Source organism: Myodes glareolus, chromosome 12 (genome assembly GCF_982192425.1).
Source record: "Myodes glareolus chromosome 12, mMyoGla1.1, whole genome shotgun sequence".
Lineage (NCBI taxonomy): Eukaryota > Metazoa > Chordata > Mammalia > Rodentia > Cricetidae > Myodes > Myodes glareolus.
The window spans coordinates 6,615,388-6,634,829 of record NC_142037.1 but is presented as its reverse complement, the minus strand read 5'-3'; the positions used below and the strand labels follow the sequence as shown (position 1 = coordinate 6,634,829).

Genomic DNA, 19,442 nt, shown 5'->3' with positions numbered 1-19,442 from the left:
CTGCAGCTCCTTCACATACAAACGGCTGGGCAAGGGCTGACAAGCAGCTGGCGCCAAGCACCAAACACTTATGTACTTAACATTTCTTATGTAAAGCAGTAAAAGTGAAAAACTATCTCTCTTTTTAACACCCCTGATGTAACATCACCAATAAATATAAAAGGCTGTTCAGTTTTAAGAGTTACATCCATAAAACAGATGCTATAGTGTGTGTGACCTTCCACATTAAAACACTGGCTTAAAACAAAACATGCCCCCCGCAAATACAGAGAAGTATATACAATGCACAGTCTCGTGAATTACTATATGGCAACTGCCCTTAAAACTGTCACCTACGACCCTGACCTAGAATTTGCTGATCACCACCAGGGAATCTTGTTTGTCCCAGGCAATCTCGCTCCCGCCCCCCCCGCCCCCCCCCTCACACACACACACACACACACACACACACACACACACACACACACACACACACACACACATTAGGTAACCATTATCAGAGCCTTTTCTGGCAATCCCTGATGGGTTTTTATTATTCCTATTTTAGATTTATTTATTTTATGAACAGTTTGCTTGCATGGAAGTCTATGCACCACGTGCATGCCTGGTGCCCACAGAGGCTAGAAGAGGGCCCTGGATCCTCTGGAACTGGAGTTATAAATCATTGTGCGCCACCATGTGGGAGCTGAGAATTGAACCTGTATCATCTGGAAAAGGAGCCAGTGGTACTAACCACCGAGGTAACAGTTCCTGTTATTATTATTATACTTTTACCACCAAAATATCCAGGTGCTAATAAAGTTGTGTCTATTAAAAAAAGACTTAATGTTCTTTTAATGCGTGGATTTCTCCTTCTACTCCATCAATTTCCTCATCTGTTCTTGATCTGGGGGCTCCCCTAATGGCACGCTTGTTACTGCTCAGTGTGTTTGTCAACGTCAATTCCTCCAAACAGCAGGAGAAGCTTGATTATTTTTGTTCATCCCTCTTTTTGCAGTTTGCAGCTACTGTTATTCAGTGTGTGGACCCATTAACTCATGGGAGGAGATTACACAAGTTGACAGATCCTTTCCTGGTGTATCACTTGGTCACCTAGCGGTACAGCTCACCTAAGAAAGACATTCATTTCTCAGTTTCAGGACAATGACCTGGCTCTTCTCATTGTTCAGATTAGTATTTCAGTATCATTATAACTTCTGAATTTGACATATGTCAGTCAATTAAAATTATCTTTATTAACAGGCTTATAGATCATGAGGATTATCTTTATTAACAGGCGTAATGATAGTGAGGCTTCTCAAGGCAATTCCTGAGTTGGTCTGATATGATTCTACTAATTTTAACTTCCTCACTTCCCAGAATGACAGGACATATTCTTGAGCTCTGGGTGTCTTCCTTGATCTTTTTTCCACCTCATTTTTTATTTTATTTTTGGGACAGGAACTCGGTAAATGTGGAGGTCACCTATTTGGCTAGGCTGCCTGGCAGTGAGCTCCAGGCATCGACCCCCCTCTCCTTGCTCCTCACTTCCCCCAGCACTGACGTTACAGGTGTGTACCACTGCATTGAACTTTCATGGAGATGCTAGAAATCTAAGCTCAGGTCCTCAAGTTTGTACATCAGGTCATCTCCATAATCCACAACGCTTTTTCCAAAAAAGAATTCTACCTAGTCCCTAGATCCACTGCATTATATTTCCTCACAATTTCGCTTCCTTTGACAGCGTAACTGTGGTGCAAACTTGTTTCAGTGTGGACAAATGGTCATAAGTAATGCAATTTTTAGAACCCACTCAATTACTTTTAAGCACTTTAAAAACCAACAAAATACTTTGTTGGAGAAAGGTTCTTTAATGCTAATTCAAAGCAAGATTCAACATAAACAATTATAAATATATGATTCTATATTGCTAAACATGACAGTGTAGTATGATATAAGCATAAAACAATGTTAAACACAAATCTAGTAGGACAATCAGATCCCTAACTATATTTCTCTAACACCACAATTCTAAGAAAATAAAAGATTTTTTTTCTCCCCAAACAAAGGGGCAAGCGAGAAAATAACTTTCTGGCCATCTGAAGTTATTTGTGCTATTCAGAACTGTCCTGAAGGGGTAAGCAACCTTTTATAGTACAATGTTTTGGCTTTTATTTAATTTTTTTTTAAAATCAAACTGATTTTCTCTTATAATCTGGAAAATACATTTAAAGGGTAACAGTTACCTTGGAGCCAAAACCAGGCAGAGCACTAATTTCAACCAACAAGAACAAGGTTGAATGGGAGGGCAGAGGAAGGGAGGGGAGCAGAGAAAAATATATATTTTATTTCTTTAAAATAAAAACAATTTAAAGAAACAAACAACAAAAAGAACAAAGTCTTGCTGGTGGTGTTGCATGCCTTTTATCCTGGATTTCCGAGTTCAAGGCCACTCTGGTTTACAGAGCAAGTTCCAGGGCAGCTGGAGCTATACAGAAAAAACTCTGTCTGGTGGGGGAGGGGGAGTGAAGGGAAGCAAGCAAGCAAGCAAAGCCTTGTGTGATCTGGTTCTAACAGTGGAAAATTACCTTACAAACACTGTAACTGGGCCGGTGAAGGAGGGCTGGAAGGATTTCTCAGCGCAAAGCCTCGTGCATATCCCTCACTCCTAGCACTTCCGAGGCAAGAAATGAACCCTCTGTGTCTGACATCCCCATGCCAACGGTAAGGATTGTATCATTTACCCTCCCTTCAGCATCACCTAGGCCATCCCTGGCAAAATCCAGGTAAAGCATGTCTGTAGAAGGAGGGACAAAGACATACATGTGACAAGACAAAGATGGGGAGGGGAATTCGCATCAAGAATTTTGTCAGAAGCTAGCTGAGTGTACCTGGGAGGTGTTCCCAGCTACTCAAAGAGTAGAAGAGAGTCATGCATTCTTTTATTTCCTCAACAGATCTTTACTGCATGCCCACTGTGTGATGAGTACCATGCTTATGGCTGGGCATTCAACACCAAACAAACCCTGTCCTCAGGATGCCACTGCCAAGGCTCCACTCACTGCGGCTGACTGGGCCGTTGCTCACTGGTTATCTGAAGAAAATTTGTTCAGTCGTGGGTTTCAACATGACTCACTTCGAATGCCTACTGCTTAGTGATCTGAACAAAGATTTGACAACGAAGCCCACCTGCCAAAACCTGAAAAATTCTGAGCTCTGTAAAGCCAAAGCAGCTTTCAGAAAAAATGAGACTGCAGACTGTATGCTTCATATTTACAGTGTTTTCACTGCGGCAATGAATACAAACTATTGTACACAAACTATTTACTTGCTCTAATTTATGACAAACTAGGTTTCTTTGAAAAAAGATACACAAATAAACCACTGGCTGCACTGCTTCATGCAATGCATTTCAATGCATTTCAGTAATAGTCAACTGCTGGATAAATCACAAACGCAATTTTCAGTCTTGATGTTATCTTTATCATATTAGAACACATCACATACCAGCTCCATGTACTAAAACAGTAGTGGCAAAGGCTTTTAGTGAAACATGTTACAATGAGAAAATAAGGAAAAACAGTCATTTTCCTTATTATATTACAGACTGGCATCTATTAAAATGTCATCATTACACTTGATTACACAGATCAAAACAAGTCTTTCAGGGACCGACAAAAGCCCAATGACAGCTGAGGGCCTAGGATCTTTCAAGTGTTGAGGGAGATGTCCCCCCTATCTTAGAGCTGGAAGGACCAGAGCACCACTTCACAAGGACATCTTATTTTTCCTTAGTGAGTGCCTTGACTGCACTGGCCAGGGAGGACAGCTGCAGGGAAAACATGTAGCGAGAGCTCGCTTGACCGTTTCTAAGGACTAACACTGGAATTTTCCTTCCAAAATAAATGCGACAAAAAAGAAACTATCTGATAAGAGAAAAGAAAGGGAAAGAGAAGTGCCTCTTCAGCTGACTGAGTGTAAATGTGACTTTCTTCACCCCCTCCTCTCTGAAGAGAGCCTGCATCTCAACAGCAGCTCCAGACCCCAGAGGGCAGGCAGACAGCATCCCTGCCAAGAGATACGCCACACACTGGTATAGTAGGCTCATTTTCTGCTTATTAAGAATCACATGTGCCACAAGAAAGTGAGCTGATCAAATTCCTCTTGTGGTAAATAAATGCTAAGTGCCAGGCTATTCTGGAAAGCTTTTTTCTTCTTTTTTTCTTTTCTTAGTTTTTTTGGTGAAAGACGATGACAAAACCCAACATGTTATACATAACATATAATAACTATGTTATACATAACATACAATAACTATGGAACTTTCAAAACACTTTCAACCCACTCAGCTAAAAGCTGGTTTTTGTTTTATAAGATGGCCATTGCCTCTTTAAAAAGGTAACTTTTAAAATAAAGCAGTGTTAAGGAGCCCATGTGAACTCCACGGCACCACCATTCACAGCATATGACAACATCCACGGAGCCGCTCATTCTCCCTTCCAAACACACTCTGTAATATGCGGCCTACCAGGCTCAGATGGAAGGGGTGACATATCTTCTTGGAAGTCTACCCAAGAGAGAATATGTCCCTAGCAGGAGTTTTAAGACCCTGACCTATCATGCAGGTGCCCAAATTTACCTGGCTCTCCGGGTAAAGAGATAAGACTGCTAGGGCAAGATGACAGGCATTAGAATTCTGGTCAACTCAACTATTTCTAGCCACCTGGACCCATTCCTGGGTCACCTACGAAAAGGTGTAGCTACCAGTTGCCCACATATGCAAGATGCCCGAAAGGCCTTGCTGGAGAAGTGTTATGTCTTGGCATGGCCTGGCATGGCTAGGAACAGTTCCCAAGAGAAAGTGTACAACAAGGCTGCACTCACTTCTTCTATGAGACAGGCTAAGGGCTCCTCACCTCCCTGTTACAACAGACAGATGAAGCTGCCAATGGAACTCAAACCCTACTTCTTATAAGAGATTAAACCAACATTAAACCTTATTTGAAAAATTTCTGATTAAAAGCATCTTTAAATTTTACTTAAAATTACTTAAATTTAACTTAAATTGTGTGGAAGCTCTTTTAAGAACAACAGCAGCCTATTCGTCTTCATTTGTTTGTTTGAGACAGGGTTTCACTATGTAGCCCAGCTTTCCTGGAACTTGATATATAAACCAGGCTGGCCTCAAACTCTCAACAACTTTCCTGCCTCTGCCTTCTGAGTACTGGGATTAAAGACATGTGTCACCAGGCCTCACACACACAAAATTTAATTAAAACTTTTCATCATTGCTGGATGATAGTGCACATGCCTTTAATCCTGAGAAACACTTAGAAGAAGCAGGCAGATCTCTGTGAGAGTTAGAGGCCAACCTGGTCTATAGAACAAGTTCCAGAACAGGCTCCAAAGCTACACGGTAAAACCTTGTCTTGAAAGACCCCCCTCCTCCCCCGTTCAATAATTTCATCACCCTTATCACTGTGTGGATGTATATGTGAGCCCACAATGGTGCCACAGTATATACGGAGGTCAGAAGGTAACTCCCAGGAGTCAGTTCCCTCTTACTCTTTGGACCCCTGGGACCAAACTCAAGTCATCAGGGTCACACAGCAAGCACTTTTAGCTACTGAGCTAGTTATTTTGTTGACCCTAGAATCTACAAGTTAGGTTAGCAGGTTTTCAGTGTTTTAGCTAGGAAAGTATAATTAATTTCACTGAATGTCTTTTATGACTTTGTAATAAAAACTGCATTTGGCTATTATTTTTTGTTTTTACCTCAGTCTTTCCCATCAGCATTGCCTAGCACATATGTACATGTATGTGCACACACACGCTCATATTGCTTCAACTCCGGAAAGCCAAGCTTTCTGAACCAGTTCTTCCTGCTCTCTGTTCTGTTTTTTTGAGACAGGGTCTCATTTCATAGTTCAAGCTGGCCTAGAACCCATGACAATCTTCCTGCCTTAGTTTGGAATTATAAATGTTAGCCATCATTCTTGAGGAAAGCCATTTCATTTTAGAATTTTACTTTGTGCTCTCTCTTCTCCGCACACGCGCGTTGTGTGTGTGCGTGCGTGCGTGCGTGTGTGTGTGTGTGTGTGTGTGTTTGTAGGAGGCACCGCTTTGGATTCAGATCTTTCCTTCCACAATGGATCGGGGATCAAACTCAGGTTGTCAGGTTTGTGCAGCAAACACTTAACCCACTAAGGCCCTTGCCAGCCCTGAACTCATTGCTTTTAATTCTATTTAAGCCACTGTCTTCCAACTGCACCTCTTTCTTTAGGGAACTAAAGATCTTGATGGGCATCTTGATGTCTCTATACTTCCAAAGTCACTTTCCTCATAGTTTTCTGTGAGGACTGTGTTCACATGTGTAACTGAAGCAAATACAGTAAGCAGTTTAGAAATGCCAGCTCTTAGGGTCACTGTTGGTGCTGACATGCATCCTCTCCCAGTTCTGTTTCTGGATACTTTCTAATTCTTTACCAGTCTCTTGGATGCAGTAGCTCCAAAGGTTCTGTTCCCTACACACCACCCCTGGCTGTCCTCACACACAGCTATTGTTAAGCTAGTAGCCCGGCATGCCCAGTGACCTCTACTAGCCTTTTCTCTAATGAAGACCCCTTGCTGAGTGCTGGACTCCATGGTTTTTAATCTGTCTATAGTGACCCAACAATCTAACATGCTTCCTCATGCAGTCATGCTCTGGAGTATGTCAGTCCCCAAAGTATGGAGTTCAACGTTTAGCCTGGCTTGTTAGCAACTGAATTTCTTGTGAGCTCTGAACACATAACACAAACATGCTGCATATATAGCCATTGCTGGCTGACAAGTCAACATGAACATCAGATTCATCTTTTCTCTTTAGTCATTGGTATTCTGGTCTTCAGTGGAGTGTACAGCAGTTACCCCAATCATTAAGGCTTGAGACAGGCAAACAATGAAGGCTGTGAGCCAAGCATGGTTCAGGGTTTTAAGAACAGCTTTACTTCCAGGGGACCCAAGTTCAGTTTCCAGCACCCATGTACGGTGGCTAACAACCTCTTGTAACTCTAGATCCAGGGCATCTTAAGTCTCTGACTTCTAAGAGAACCCATATTTGCAAGCACAACACATAAGTGGAATCAAAACAAAATAAATCTTAATGTCTCAGGCCTCCATGTGTGCTAGGTACATGATATTTATACACCTATATGCACACACACATGTGTGGAACACAGCAAAATGCTAGAAATAATCCATACACACATAGATGTAGGTAAGTAAACCACATATACATGCACGATATGCATTCAAGAGAATTTTTATATCAAGCGATTAAAGACTAATAAATGAAAAAGAACAAAATTTAAAAGGTTATAATGAGCCAGACAATGGTGGTGCACGCCTTTAATTCCAGTACTCAGGAGGCAGAGACAGGTGAGTCTTTGTGAGTTTGAGGCCAGCCTGATCTCCAGAGTGAGTTCTAGGACAGCCAGGGCTACACAGAGAAACCCTCTCTTGAAAAACCAAAACCAAAACACACCAAGAAAAGGCTTTAGTGTGATATGTTTTATGCAAACAACAAACAAACAAGAAACGAGGAAATATATACCTACACACTTGTTTGCACAACTAGAAATGAGCACAGCTGGTAATGCACAGGGAAGAAAAGGATCAGGCACTGGATAGGAGGACAAGGACAAGCGGAGGGCGTCAATCTTCATACAACTTTCACATGGGTAAGCAACAGAAACCAGCATAACCAGTTCTTGGTGCGTATGCACATGGGCCAGGGCCTGGCACTGAGTGTCTTCCTCTGTCAAGCACTACCTTTTAAATATTTTTTATTTATTATTTTTATGTGTATGAGTGTTTTGCATGCATGTGTATCTGTGTACCAGGAAGTGCCATACGAAGCCATAAGAGGGCACCAGATCCCGATGGAACTGGTCACAGTTGTGAGGCACCATGTGGATCCTGGGAACTGAACTTGGGTCTTCGACAAAAACAGTCAGTGTTCTTAACTGCCAAGCCATCTCTCCACAACTGTGAAAATTTTTTAGGTAAGAAACGAGGTATCACTTTAGAGATCTTCATATCACTCTGGGGTTTCAATTCATATCAATAAAGCTACACCTAATACAGCCTGTTAAGGAAATTTATGCTGCTTGACACAAAGGCGGCTTCCCAGGAGTTCACGGCCTGGATGACTAGCACAAGAGGGCAGACAGAGTCTACGTGCGCCTTTACAGAATGCGGCCGAGAAGAGGGACAGAACCCAAGAAGAGGGCAACAAAAAGAAGAGGATTTTTAGTTCTTACCAAATGAACATGATTTTGAATTGGCAGACTAAGAAAGAGGAAGTGGTCACGGTCAGGAAAGGGACAAAGGATGGAGAAATGGTGGCATGCTCAAAGTACCCGAGGAAAAGAGGACCAGCGTAAGGTAGCTTGGAACTGTTTACTGGAGAGTCCCTTTCTTCTAGAGGCGCATGAACATTGCCACAGTTTTAGTCCTGCACAGCTGAGATGCACACCAGAGAGCATGGTTATAGATAAGCGCTTGGGAATGATGACCATAAAACACTGCAGCACAAAACAGATAGTTTGCCTTTAGAAATAATTCTAGCAGGGAACCACTGTCTTCAGATGCATACCCACTGGTATATCATATCATCAGGCACCAAAGCCACACAGATGGCATGGTCCAATCCAGAGGGCCAAAAAATTAAAAAAAAAAGACATGACTGCAGAAGTAGCAGGCAAGGTGATGAACAAGGAGATGGAGAGACAGTGGAAGAAGGAGCAATCAGAGTGCAATATATTCATGCATGAAAGCATCAAAGCTTGATTTTAAAAAAAGGAGATTATAGCTAGAACTCTGTAGAATAAAAATAGTCAGCTAGCAAGACAGCGCTCCTTGGAAAAATTAGTCTACTGGATAACTAGGCCAGAAAAACAGGAAGACTAGGAAAGTAAATTAATGATTGCAAATAACTGAAAGTATAAAAACCAACCCAAAATATTTCTTCTTAAAAAACTTTATCTTTCTATGTAAGTAAATTACACAAATCAGTACAAAACTGTTACATTATTTTATCTGCAGACTTCAACATTTCGGTATCTAATGATACAGATTTAGAGTCAACATACTTCCTTATGGACCCTCACAGCAAATTTACATTAACGGTCTTGTATTTTCCGTAGATATGGTCAAATTCAACATGCACAGGGCTCTAAGTGACAGATCCTTATACACCTAGGTAGAGACTACCATCTTCATGGGATACCCGGTTCGCCTGTTACTATCTCTAGATAATTGGAATCAACTCTCCAAATGTAGCCTCAACCTTCCATTTACTAGTCCAATATAATTTAAGAAGTAAAAAAGACCCATTAAAAAATAACCACAACTGCTGCTTTATTGTGAGCATCCAGACTTAACTAAAGATGCTCAGAAGATACAAGTACATAGAAAACAAGCATTTCTTGAGGAACTTCTTGATACAAACACTAATAACTTTTGTCACAGCAAAAGAAAACTGAGCAGAGTCCATGCCTTCCTTCAGGTAGGGAGGCTGCTTCTCTAGGGGAGATAACTCCCGCTCCATCTCCTCTGCCCCACATGGATTACTTGACAAGATGTTAGAAGGCGGAAACTCCTCATAGCTGACGATCCCTTGCACTCTAGTCACAAACGATTACATATTCAGTGCTGATGAGCATAGGCACCACAGAATGGAATGCAAGTCTACCAGCTGATTTCACATAATAGCTTCTGAGCCAATGGCACTGTGATAAAATCTAGTTTGAGTTTTCTAGAGCACAACAACTGGTTGGCATGAAAATTTTCACTTGAGGAAGATCTTCTAATTCATGTAAATATAAATAAAAGACCCATTATCTATTGATTAAAAAAAACAACACAGCAGGTTAAATAAAGCTTTATGTGGTACTGTTTATTGTACCTGTAGCCATCAGTTATTATGAAAATAAATAAAGTACTTCACTTACTGAAATCAATGAGAAACCGTCCAAACCCTTGCCTTTGGTGCTGGGGCATGATCATTATGCAGGAGACATTATACTTCTGCTGGCAAAGCTTTTCCTGAAGAAAAGAGAGACAGATCAAGTATGTCAGAGTTCTGCTACAGTGGCCAGTTCCTTGCATCTGCCACTGTCCTTGTAAAACTGTCCACCGAGGTGAAACAGTTGCTTGGGTTGGGATCAACCTTGGGTTGAGTCATCCTTCTGTGCTAATCAAACTATCAAGTGACAACAAACCGTCCATGCTGGACATACTCTTCAACCGTATCTTTATTCTACAATAAAATACAAATAATGAATCTAGGAAATGTCAACGGAGTAAAACAATCCCGACAGTTGGGAATGACTGCTCTTCCTGCTCACACAGCTTGGGAGATGGAGCACCACCCAGCATCGTGCAGCACCACCCAGGGGAGCAAGCTAGGAGCTGGCGGGCAGCCCTGCTAGATGATAATCTACAACTCTACAATGGCAATCTGTCTCCTGATTCTGAGCAAAGACCCCAGTGAAACCAAAATAGCAGACGTGTGAGTAGATGTGCACAAATGCCTTTCTCTTGTCAATAAGAAGGCAAAGTAAAAAGCTAAAGAAATAAGTAATTTGCATCTCAAACCACGAAAATCAAACAACAACAAAGACAACCAAAAACCCAAAGTCTTTGAACAACAACGAGATCAAAATACTACCAATGGTCTAAAGCCAGGCAGAGGCTGGGTAGAGAGACAGCTCCAGGAATTAAAACATTCGACATTTTCATGAACTGTAGCATCAGGAAGCAATATTTTATTCACAGTCACAGACGCCACCAAAACCTACATAGAGAAGATCTGGAAAAGGCTCTAAGGCTGTGAGTGCTGTGGCCAAATATAAACCATAAATGAGGTTGCCCACAAATAGAACCACATCAGAGGATGACTTTAGAACAGCCAGCTCTTTAGCGAATTGGTTTCAAAGACCACAGGAAACGATTGCGGAAAAAAGTCTAAAGGGCAGAATTAAAGATTTCATTGTGAAAGAAGATGAACCCCCAACTTTTGTGTATTCCTAGCTGTCTGTGGCATCTCTAAAATATGAAGAGGAAGTAACAATGTGAATGCCTTTTCTCTAGAAGATAAATTGCCCATTACTGAATGTGCGCACCAATGGCAAAGGCTCAAATAATTAATTTTACTGTGCAAAGTAAGATAAATGGGTCACTCTATCTAAAAAGAGACGCACTCCGGGCAAAGAGGATTTATATCCTTGATGCCATTCTTTTTTCTGTCCAGATCTGTGCCCACCTCGGAGAGCTTATTGAATGTAATCGGACAGCAATCCTCTCACCCTTTCTTAAGAGATGTTGGGGGGCGGGGAGGGAGGAAGCCCAGTAAGTACAGTGCCTGCCGTGCCAGCTTGAACCCTCCACAGGTAGGAGCCTTAGAACCACATGAAAGAAAAAGAAAGCTGGGCATGGTGATGCAGCCTTTAATCCCAGCATAAAGGAGGCAGAGGCAGGTGGATCTCCGAGTTCCAGTGCTACATAGAGAAACAAAAAAACAAAAACAAAAACAAAAACAAAAACAAAAACAAAAAAGAAAGAAAGAAAATGTCAGGCAAAGTGATTCACACTTATAATCCCAGGGATGAGAGACAGGATGATCTCTGGAACTTGCTGATGAGCCACACTAGCCTAATTAGTAGTCCCAAGTTAATGACTCTTTCTTGACACTGCTCAAAAACACAGGAATGCACATGCACAAATATATGTGATTGCTACTAAACTCTAATTTGGAGTCCACAAGTGGATATCCTTTGCTCTAGCCTGAAAGTTAGATGCTTTAACAATTTGCAGAAAACCTGTCATGATCATCTTGGGCACTCTGTGGCTATTCTTGAATGGTCTTGATAACAACCTCTAAAATTCTGTTGAGTATATACTCTAAAGGGCCAAAGGTTTCCATACTGCAATTTATAGATTAGAAAATAGTTTAATTTGCACGTCTAGTACTAATGCGGTTACTTCTTACATTATTTTTTGTTTCACTTTTCTGTCGAAAGTATTTGTATTTCATAATTATAAGAAATGACCAAGAGTGGCTACCACAGTAGAGAGAAAAAGTTGAGCTTGTTTTGGTAAAACGTCTGGACACCCAGAAGGAAGTGAGGCAGGGACAGACAGCAAGGATCCCTACTAATAGTTTAGGCCATTGCTCAGGGGCCAAAGCAGGCTCACAATGAGGATAATTAAAAGATAGAAAACTACAACAAAGGCATCATTAAACTTCATGTTTGAATTCATACACATTTAAAGAAACTACTTTCTAATAGGAAGGATAGTATGAGCAATACTATTAAAAGTACTTTTTAGAGAAAACTATCATCACAGGCCTCTAAAAAACACTGTCTTTTTTTTTTCATTATGTAGATTCCTTATTGTAGAATTCTGACTTAACTCTCTGGCCCATTTTGGATGTAGAAGGTGCAGAGCGTTAACCAGTGTGCATACAGGGAACACTGAAGCAGCTTCTCACGAGTATTGGTTTTTCTTCAGTCTTGGGACTGTTCCACAGATTTAAAGAGACCAGGTTGCAAAGTTCATTTATATATATTGTACATTCCTCTCATTTTTCCTTCTTTTTTTGGGGTGGTGGTAGTAAGGGGATATTGAGGGATAGAGAATGGAAATAGTCTCACCCTGTAGTCTAAGCTGACCACAAGCTCACGATCCTCCTGCCGTAGCCTTCTGAGTGTTAAGATTAGAGGCATGTGTCACTTACACTGGGCAGAGAGCCTTCTATGGAGCATTTCATGAACATTAAATAAAAGTCATTCATCTGTTGGGCCTTTGGATAATTACCATCTGTTTGTGTAACCATTTTGTTTAGGTGAAACCTAAGGAAAAGTTGAACACCTGGCAAACACCTTCAAAAACAGTTCTCTTTTAATTTGTTTGAGTTTTAATTTGTATCAACAGCAGCTTCTGAACAGAAGAATTTGAAGTAGAGCTCTAAAGGAGGGAAAAGACAAGCACTGACCTAAGGATCTTAGTATGCAAGGTCTTCTCCAGGCTGACTGCTAAAGACAGGTAGGTTTCCTAATGGTTAAACACACAACATGGACCATGAGAGGCCATGGTGTTAAACTAGTCATCTATAGCTTGATCATCAATGGTCAGAGTTGTTTTATTTTTAAATTACATTTATTTGTTGGTATGTGTATGCACGCATGCCACAGTGCATGTGAACAACTTCTGGAAGCCAGTTCTCTCCCACCACGTGGGTCCTGGCCACTCCCCACTGACCCATCTCAGCACCCCACAAACACCAATGCTCTAACACACTGGGTATTGTTGACCACTGAGGGAAGGAAATGAGTCAAAGAGACTGAGGCTGTGTTGACACCACTTAAAAACAGGGACAAGCTTATGGAAATTGAAGATGCTAAGTAGTCTACAAGGTGGCAACTAAACGTCTGTCACCCAGACACAGTCAGCACAGCACACGGGGCTGGGGTCCTTTACACACTTCCTAGGCCCTGGGTTTTTTTGTTTTTTTGTTTTGTTTGTTTTTGTCTTTTCAAACGAGCTCTAAACAAAAAGCTGAGGTTTTCAGAAACATGAGCCACTTATTCAAATTATCATCATAAAAAAGCCCTGTTTGAAGAACTGGGCTCCACTAAAAACATTTGAGAAAGAAAATGAAGGTCATGCTGGCTCGTGTTTTACCTTAGAGAAGTATCCAACCAGATGACAGCCTTTTTCATCATTTTTTGTAAGGACATAAAAAAGGAATGGCTCGACATCATAATACAATGTTTTGTGGTCCAGGAAGAGCTTGGCTAACAAGCAAAGGTTTTGGCAATAAATTTTGCTCATATTCCCATCAACCTAGCAAAAGAAAAACAGACAACATTATTTAACATAAAAATACCACTAGAATATAAATTTGTTTCTTCTGTATATAATTTTAAAAAGTATATAATTTTATTTCTAAATCCTAAACTATAATATTAAAATAATCCATCAAACAAAGACAGCATTAAACAGAATAGAGCTATTACTTGGAAAAAATCAGAACTCCACATTTCTTCTTGTTAGGTAAATTCAGGACAGCTGAAGCCTCCTGAGGTTGTTCAGGAAACAGCAACACCAGCAAGAGTCATCTCCACTTGAGATTTGTTGAGTTATAATTTGTCAGGCATGCTCTCTTAGTTTTAAAGTAGAGCCAAATAAAACTGAATTAAAGAAACAAATTTTTAATGTATGTTAAACTTTTGTTATTTTCAAATAAAAATAAAATAAATAAAGTGCATTACTCCGATCCTTCAAAAGTGTGGTTTAACAGCAGAGGCCTCATTTTGGTTTTATCCCAACTATCATTTTAAAAATAATTGGAGAAGATAAAATCCCCATGTTGGGAATACTTACAGAGAGAGTGAGATGAATTTCAACCTATAGTAAGTACCATGATTACAGTCTACTTCTCTTCAAAATAAAAGACTCAAGCTGTGACACTGACGGCTCCCGATAGGAGCTAGGCACAGACACCAATTTCTTTGATCAAATGCAGTGAGTTGCTGAAACAGAGAGCCAACTAGACCCCACACTCTTCTTAGGGGAGATGGGTCTTTGCTAACCCGAGCTCTTTAACAATGGACTTGACCATTCTCAAGTCTCCTGTGGACCATACAGGTTCTCATACTGCACAAATTATTTTTAGATTTCAAATAACTATTTCCCTTGGACAGAACCTCAGTCCCACACATAGCAACATAATCAAATATAGTCACGGGCACTGAGAATACAATTCTCTCTTTAATTAAAAAAAGTTTTGATGTATTTGTGAGTATGGTCCTTTTGGAAATGGTGCTGTATTATATATACATAAAAGATGGAGATGTGCACCTGTGTATCAGAAACAGAAACAAAAACTCTGAAAAAACTCTGATTAACTGTGAAAATAAAAAAAGGAACAGATACAGAAAAGAGTCACAAAATCCCCAGTAATTTGTGATAAGAAATTTACTTGTTTTTAAGTCATAGAACATACCTAGTTTTTTTTTCTATAACTGATATATTCAATCATAATGCTAGAACAGGGCTTTAGGACTTATTCCACACCCTTAATGTATAAATAAACCACAAACCCACTTTCATCTCTATGCTGTCCAAACACATGCCTAACAAGACAGATTATCGTGCCCCAAGAAGACTTCCTGATGTACTAGAGCTTCCACCACGGGCTTACTCAGGCTGACTTATTTAATAATTACTTGAGGCAAACAATGCATTTTGCTGACTAGGAAGAAAATGAAAAGTCATTTCAATATTCTTTTGGTTAGAAGAAAGGCATCTAAGACATCAGATAAGGAATAAAGAAGGAAGAGTAAAGTTGGCTCTGCTCAAAGGCTCCTTAAGACCAGCTCCGTACCTCGCCTCATTGGGGCTAGTGAAGTGGCACCCTAAAGTCTACTCCATTTTCCCTTGCATCAGGGAATTCACTAGGAACAATTTCCCACACTTCTCAGGGATATGTGCTATGACTGAAGGCACTTTGGTTGTCACAAATGGATGGAATGGGGGTACCACTACAACTTGGGGGTAGATGGTGGGATGTTGCTGAACACCCTACAGTGCACGCTACAGTCCCTATAAAATGTATTATTCAGTTTGAAATGTCAGTAGTACTTAGGCTGAGAAGCGTATGCTTGGCCTTTAATGAGAACTAATAGGGCAACCTCAAACACAATTCCTTTTGCCCTTCAAACTTGCTAGAAAGTGCAGGGAGGGACTTTAAAAAAATTATGTACCACAACCAGAGTTTCCTGACCAGTATTGTGGAAAACAAACAAACTAACTAACACCCCCAAAACTTGTGAACTTAAACATATCCAAGAGGGCTCTTAGTTCATGTGAGAAACTCCCGATCTAGTAGGCATGGCTGAGAAACACTGCAGGCCAGAAGAAAAAGCAACTCTAGAGCAGAGCCATACACGGGAGCACGAGCGTTCTGAGAAGAAATCCCTAGAGTACACCGGCCTGGAGAAAAAGAAGACATCATGTCTGCTGTAGAAGGCAGGCTTGATCTGAGAACCTGAGAGGTAAAACAGTGCATACACCAGGATGGGCCACAGAGAGGACAATATAAAGCAAGGCAACAGAAGTGTGCAAGTCAAGTGAAGAGAACAGAGATGAGAACCGAGACACCCTGTGAACAGACAGTACCAAGGAAAGAAAGCTCATTGCCCTCAACACATGATTGACTCAGCTAAACTAGATTCCTGAGACAGACAATAGAAGCCTGGTTTAATGATGAAAAAAAAAAAAGCGAAGACTTTCTCTGCTATGACAATTCTAAAAACACAAAATGTCTTCAAGAAACCTACAATGACAGACATGTGACCACAAGGGATTCCTGTGAACAGCGGAGTTCTCTTGGGTTGGGGAAAAGCCACACGTCTGCTGGGATCTCACCAAAAGGGTTTATCTGCCCTGGCAAGACCTGGAAGGAAACACAGGTGCCTGTGTACTAAGCAGGCATGCACAGCTGCTCAGTTCCCTGGAAGAGTGAGTACTTGCCAGACACTGGCAGGAGCTGCTAAACAAAGCTAATTTCTCCTGCCAAAGAATGTGGAATTTACAAAGAGCCAAGGATATCGTAAATTTCCTGGTGAATATATTTGCTGTAAACTGGGACTGGGAACAGACAAAAAAGTCAATATGATAAGGCAGGATTCTTCATCAATCTAAATGGTGGCTTAATGTAGTTAAATATTCCAAAACATGGAGCTATTTTAAAGATTGGTGTGAATTTCCAAGCCAAGATTGAATACACACAGCACTATCTACACACAAACTACCTAAGTACACAATCATTAATTAGGAATATTAGAGTTCAAAAAGATGATGCTTTTGTTTACATATACTGACCTCAAATACTGAAAGGTCCTTCCTTCGGTAAATTTCATTCGCAGGAGGATGAAACCATCCACACTTTTTGGAGTGTCTTAGCAAAATATTTTTACTCTTCATATATTTAAGACAGAATTCACACAGGTAGAGCTTTGGTAATCTGTTAAAGTTAAAAAAAAATCAAAGAATCTCTCAGGATGATTATATGTTCAAGGGAGAAAAGCTAAACATCAGTTTTCTGTAAGGCTTTTGAAGCCATTTCAGAAACAGGAGAGAAGCTGAATGTGGTGGCAGACACCATTAACAGTTAACCCCAGCAGTGGAAAGTCAGGGGCGGAAGGAGAGCTCTAGGAGCTTGAGGTCAGCCTGAGCTATGCAGTGAGACCCGAGGTGGGGGAATCCAACAATAAAGAAATATAAAAACCTTAAAACATATTGAACAAAATGTGTAATGTGTTCTAACTACTTTGTGATCAATCATTATTTACTTAGAACGTTCCTAATGGAAAGAAGAGTTTTTCAGACCTGGAGCCAACACCCTAAAAAATAAAGTCAGTAATTTGTAATGCCATCCCTCAGGGTGACAAAGGATATTTTTGAAATATAGATTTAAAGTCATATTTCTACTAGTGTTAATGTACAGTGCTGTATCTATAACGATATTTTTTTTTTTTCCAAGACAGGGTTTTTCTGTGTAAGAGCCTTATCTGTCCTGGAACTAGCTCTTGTAGACCATACTGGCCTCGAACTCACAGAGGTCCGCCTGTCTCTGCCTCCCAAGTGCTGGGATTAAAGGTGTGCGCCACCACTGCCTGGCTTTATAACAATCTTTTATTTATAAAGTAAACTTACTATTTTTAAAATCATCTGGATACCTATGAGGCAGAGCTCCTTAAAAGTGGCTTCTGGTTGAGAAAGCTGAAGTTTATCACATATGTGTGTAGGTACATACACACATGTGTATAATATAATCGATCACATATGGTCTAAAGCGGTCAATGCAGGGCTGACAGTTGAAAGATCACATGTTTTCTACCAATTCCACTGCTGTTTCAATGTTTAAATTAGAAAGTGTTGTGTTTTTTTTTATTTTTTTGTCTGTGCAGTATTATATTCTTTAACCTGGTTATCTGCACTCAATGATGGAGCAATTACAAACCACACAATTTTTTAAAAAAGATTTATTTATTTATTACATATAGTGTTCTGTCTGCATGTATGCCTGAACACCAGAAGAGGACACCGAATCTCATTACAGATGACTGTGAGCCCCCATGTGGACACTGGGAATTGAACTCAGGACCTCTGGAAGAGCAGCCAGTGCTCTTAACCTCTGTGCCATCTCTTCAGCCCAATCCATGCATTCTTTACCCTTCTGAAACTAATGGTACTATTTAACAGCAACAACAAAGGGAGTGTGCTCACTCACATATTATAGACATACACTTCAGTGACCTCGCCATTAAATCTTCCCAGATAACAGCAAACGAAGAGAGCCTCAAAGTCAGGCCACTTTAAGTGATATGCAAATGGCTCATGACAATATATATGCATTAGGTGGACCAAGTCCTCACTCTGTAGATTCTCTATTGACCTTGCCATCACTTCATTAAACCTCAGCTGCGCTGGATTTCCACTGAGAATTATGATTTTCTTTTTCTTATTTTTAAGATTTATTTATTTATTATGTATACAGTGTTCTGCTTGCATGTATGTCTGCAGGCCAGAGAGAAGAAGGCACCAGACTTCATTCCAGATGGTTGTGAGCCACCATGTGGTTGCTGGAAATTGAACTAAGACCTGTGGGAGAGCAGCCAGTGTTCTTAACCATCTCTCCAGCTCTGAAACAATTTTTTTTTTTTGGTGTTTTTGAGACATGGTTTCTCTGTAGCTTTGGACCCTGTCCTGGAGTTAGCTCTTGTAGACCAGGCTGGCCTCGAACTCACAAAGATCTGCCTGCCTCTGCCTCCCGAGTATTGGGATTAAAGGCGTGCGCCACCACCGCCTGATTTTCTTTATTATTAAACTATTTTTTGAGACATAATTTCACTTGGTAATCTAGGCTGGTGAGGGTAAAAAACTGAGATTCTACTAATGCCATGTACCTTGATGTGGGTAAAAAAAAAGAAATGTTGGGTAATATGGTCACAAGGACACTCTCAGTTAATCTTAGGTCAAGAAAAAATGAGAACGTCTGATGGCATTATTTTCTCTTATTTTTTAATAAGATGGTCAGAAATAGCTTTAAGTGATTTGGGGAAGGGTCTCCTAAAGCTACCTGCCACCCACTACTTCCTCCTATTTTTCTATTATACTAAATTTCAGAGGAAAAAACCTTGAAAATAAAATACGAGAAATTAGAAATAAAATTTACATCCGTAACTAGAAGAAAGCAAGTGGAGAAGGAAGTCTATGAAGTGCCTTAAAATGGCTATTAGTTTTTCCTGATTTGGTTTCATAAACACAACAAAACTAACAGCAGCATTTGTCCTAAAACCAAACAAAAAGAGCATGGCCTAGAAATGCAAAGAGAAATTTATAACACC

The 19,442-nt window shown here is 40.4% G+C and overlaps 1 protein-coding gene across 4 annotated transcripts in view; it reads right to left on the bottom strand.

Annotated features, from left to right (window-relative positions):
• Positions 1 to 19,442, bottom strand: part of Kat6b (lysine acetyltransferase 6B) — a 174,095-nt gene that overhangs the window by 22,685 nt on the left and 131,968 nt on the right. For all 4 annotated transcript variants that reach the window (XM_048426388.3, XM_048426387.3, XM_087911939.1 and 1 more), the window contains exons 10-12: positions 16,915 to 17,056; positions 13,711 to 13,872; positions 9,975 to 10,068 (exon numbers count right to left, since the gene is read on the bottom strand). In XM_048426388.3, the coding sequence (XP_048282345.2) occupies positions 9,975 to 10,068; positions 13,711 to 13,872; positions 16,915 to 17,056 (398 nt within the window). The remainder of the gene's footprint in view (positions 1 to 9,974; positions 10,069 to 13,710; positions 13,873 to 16,914; positions 17,057 to 19,442) is intronic.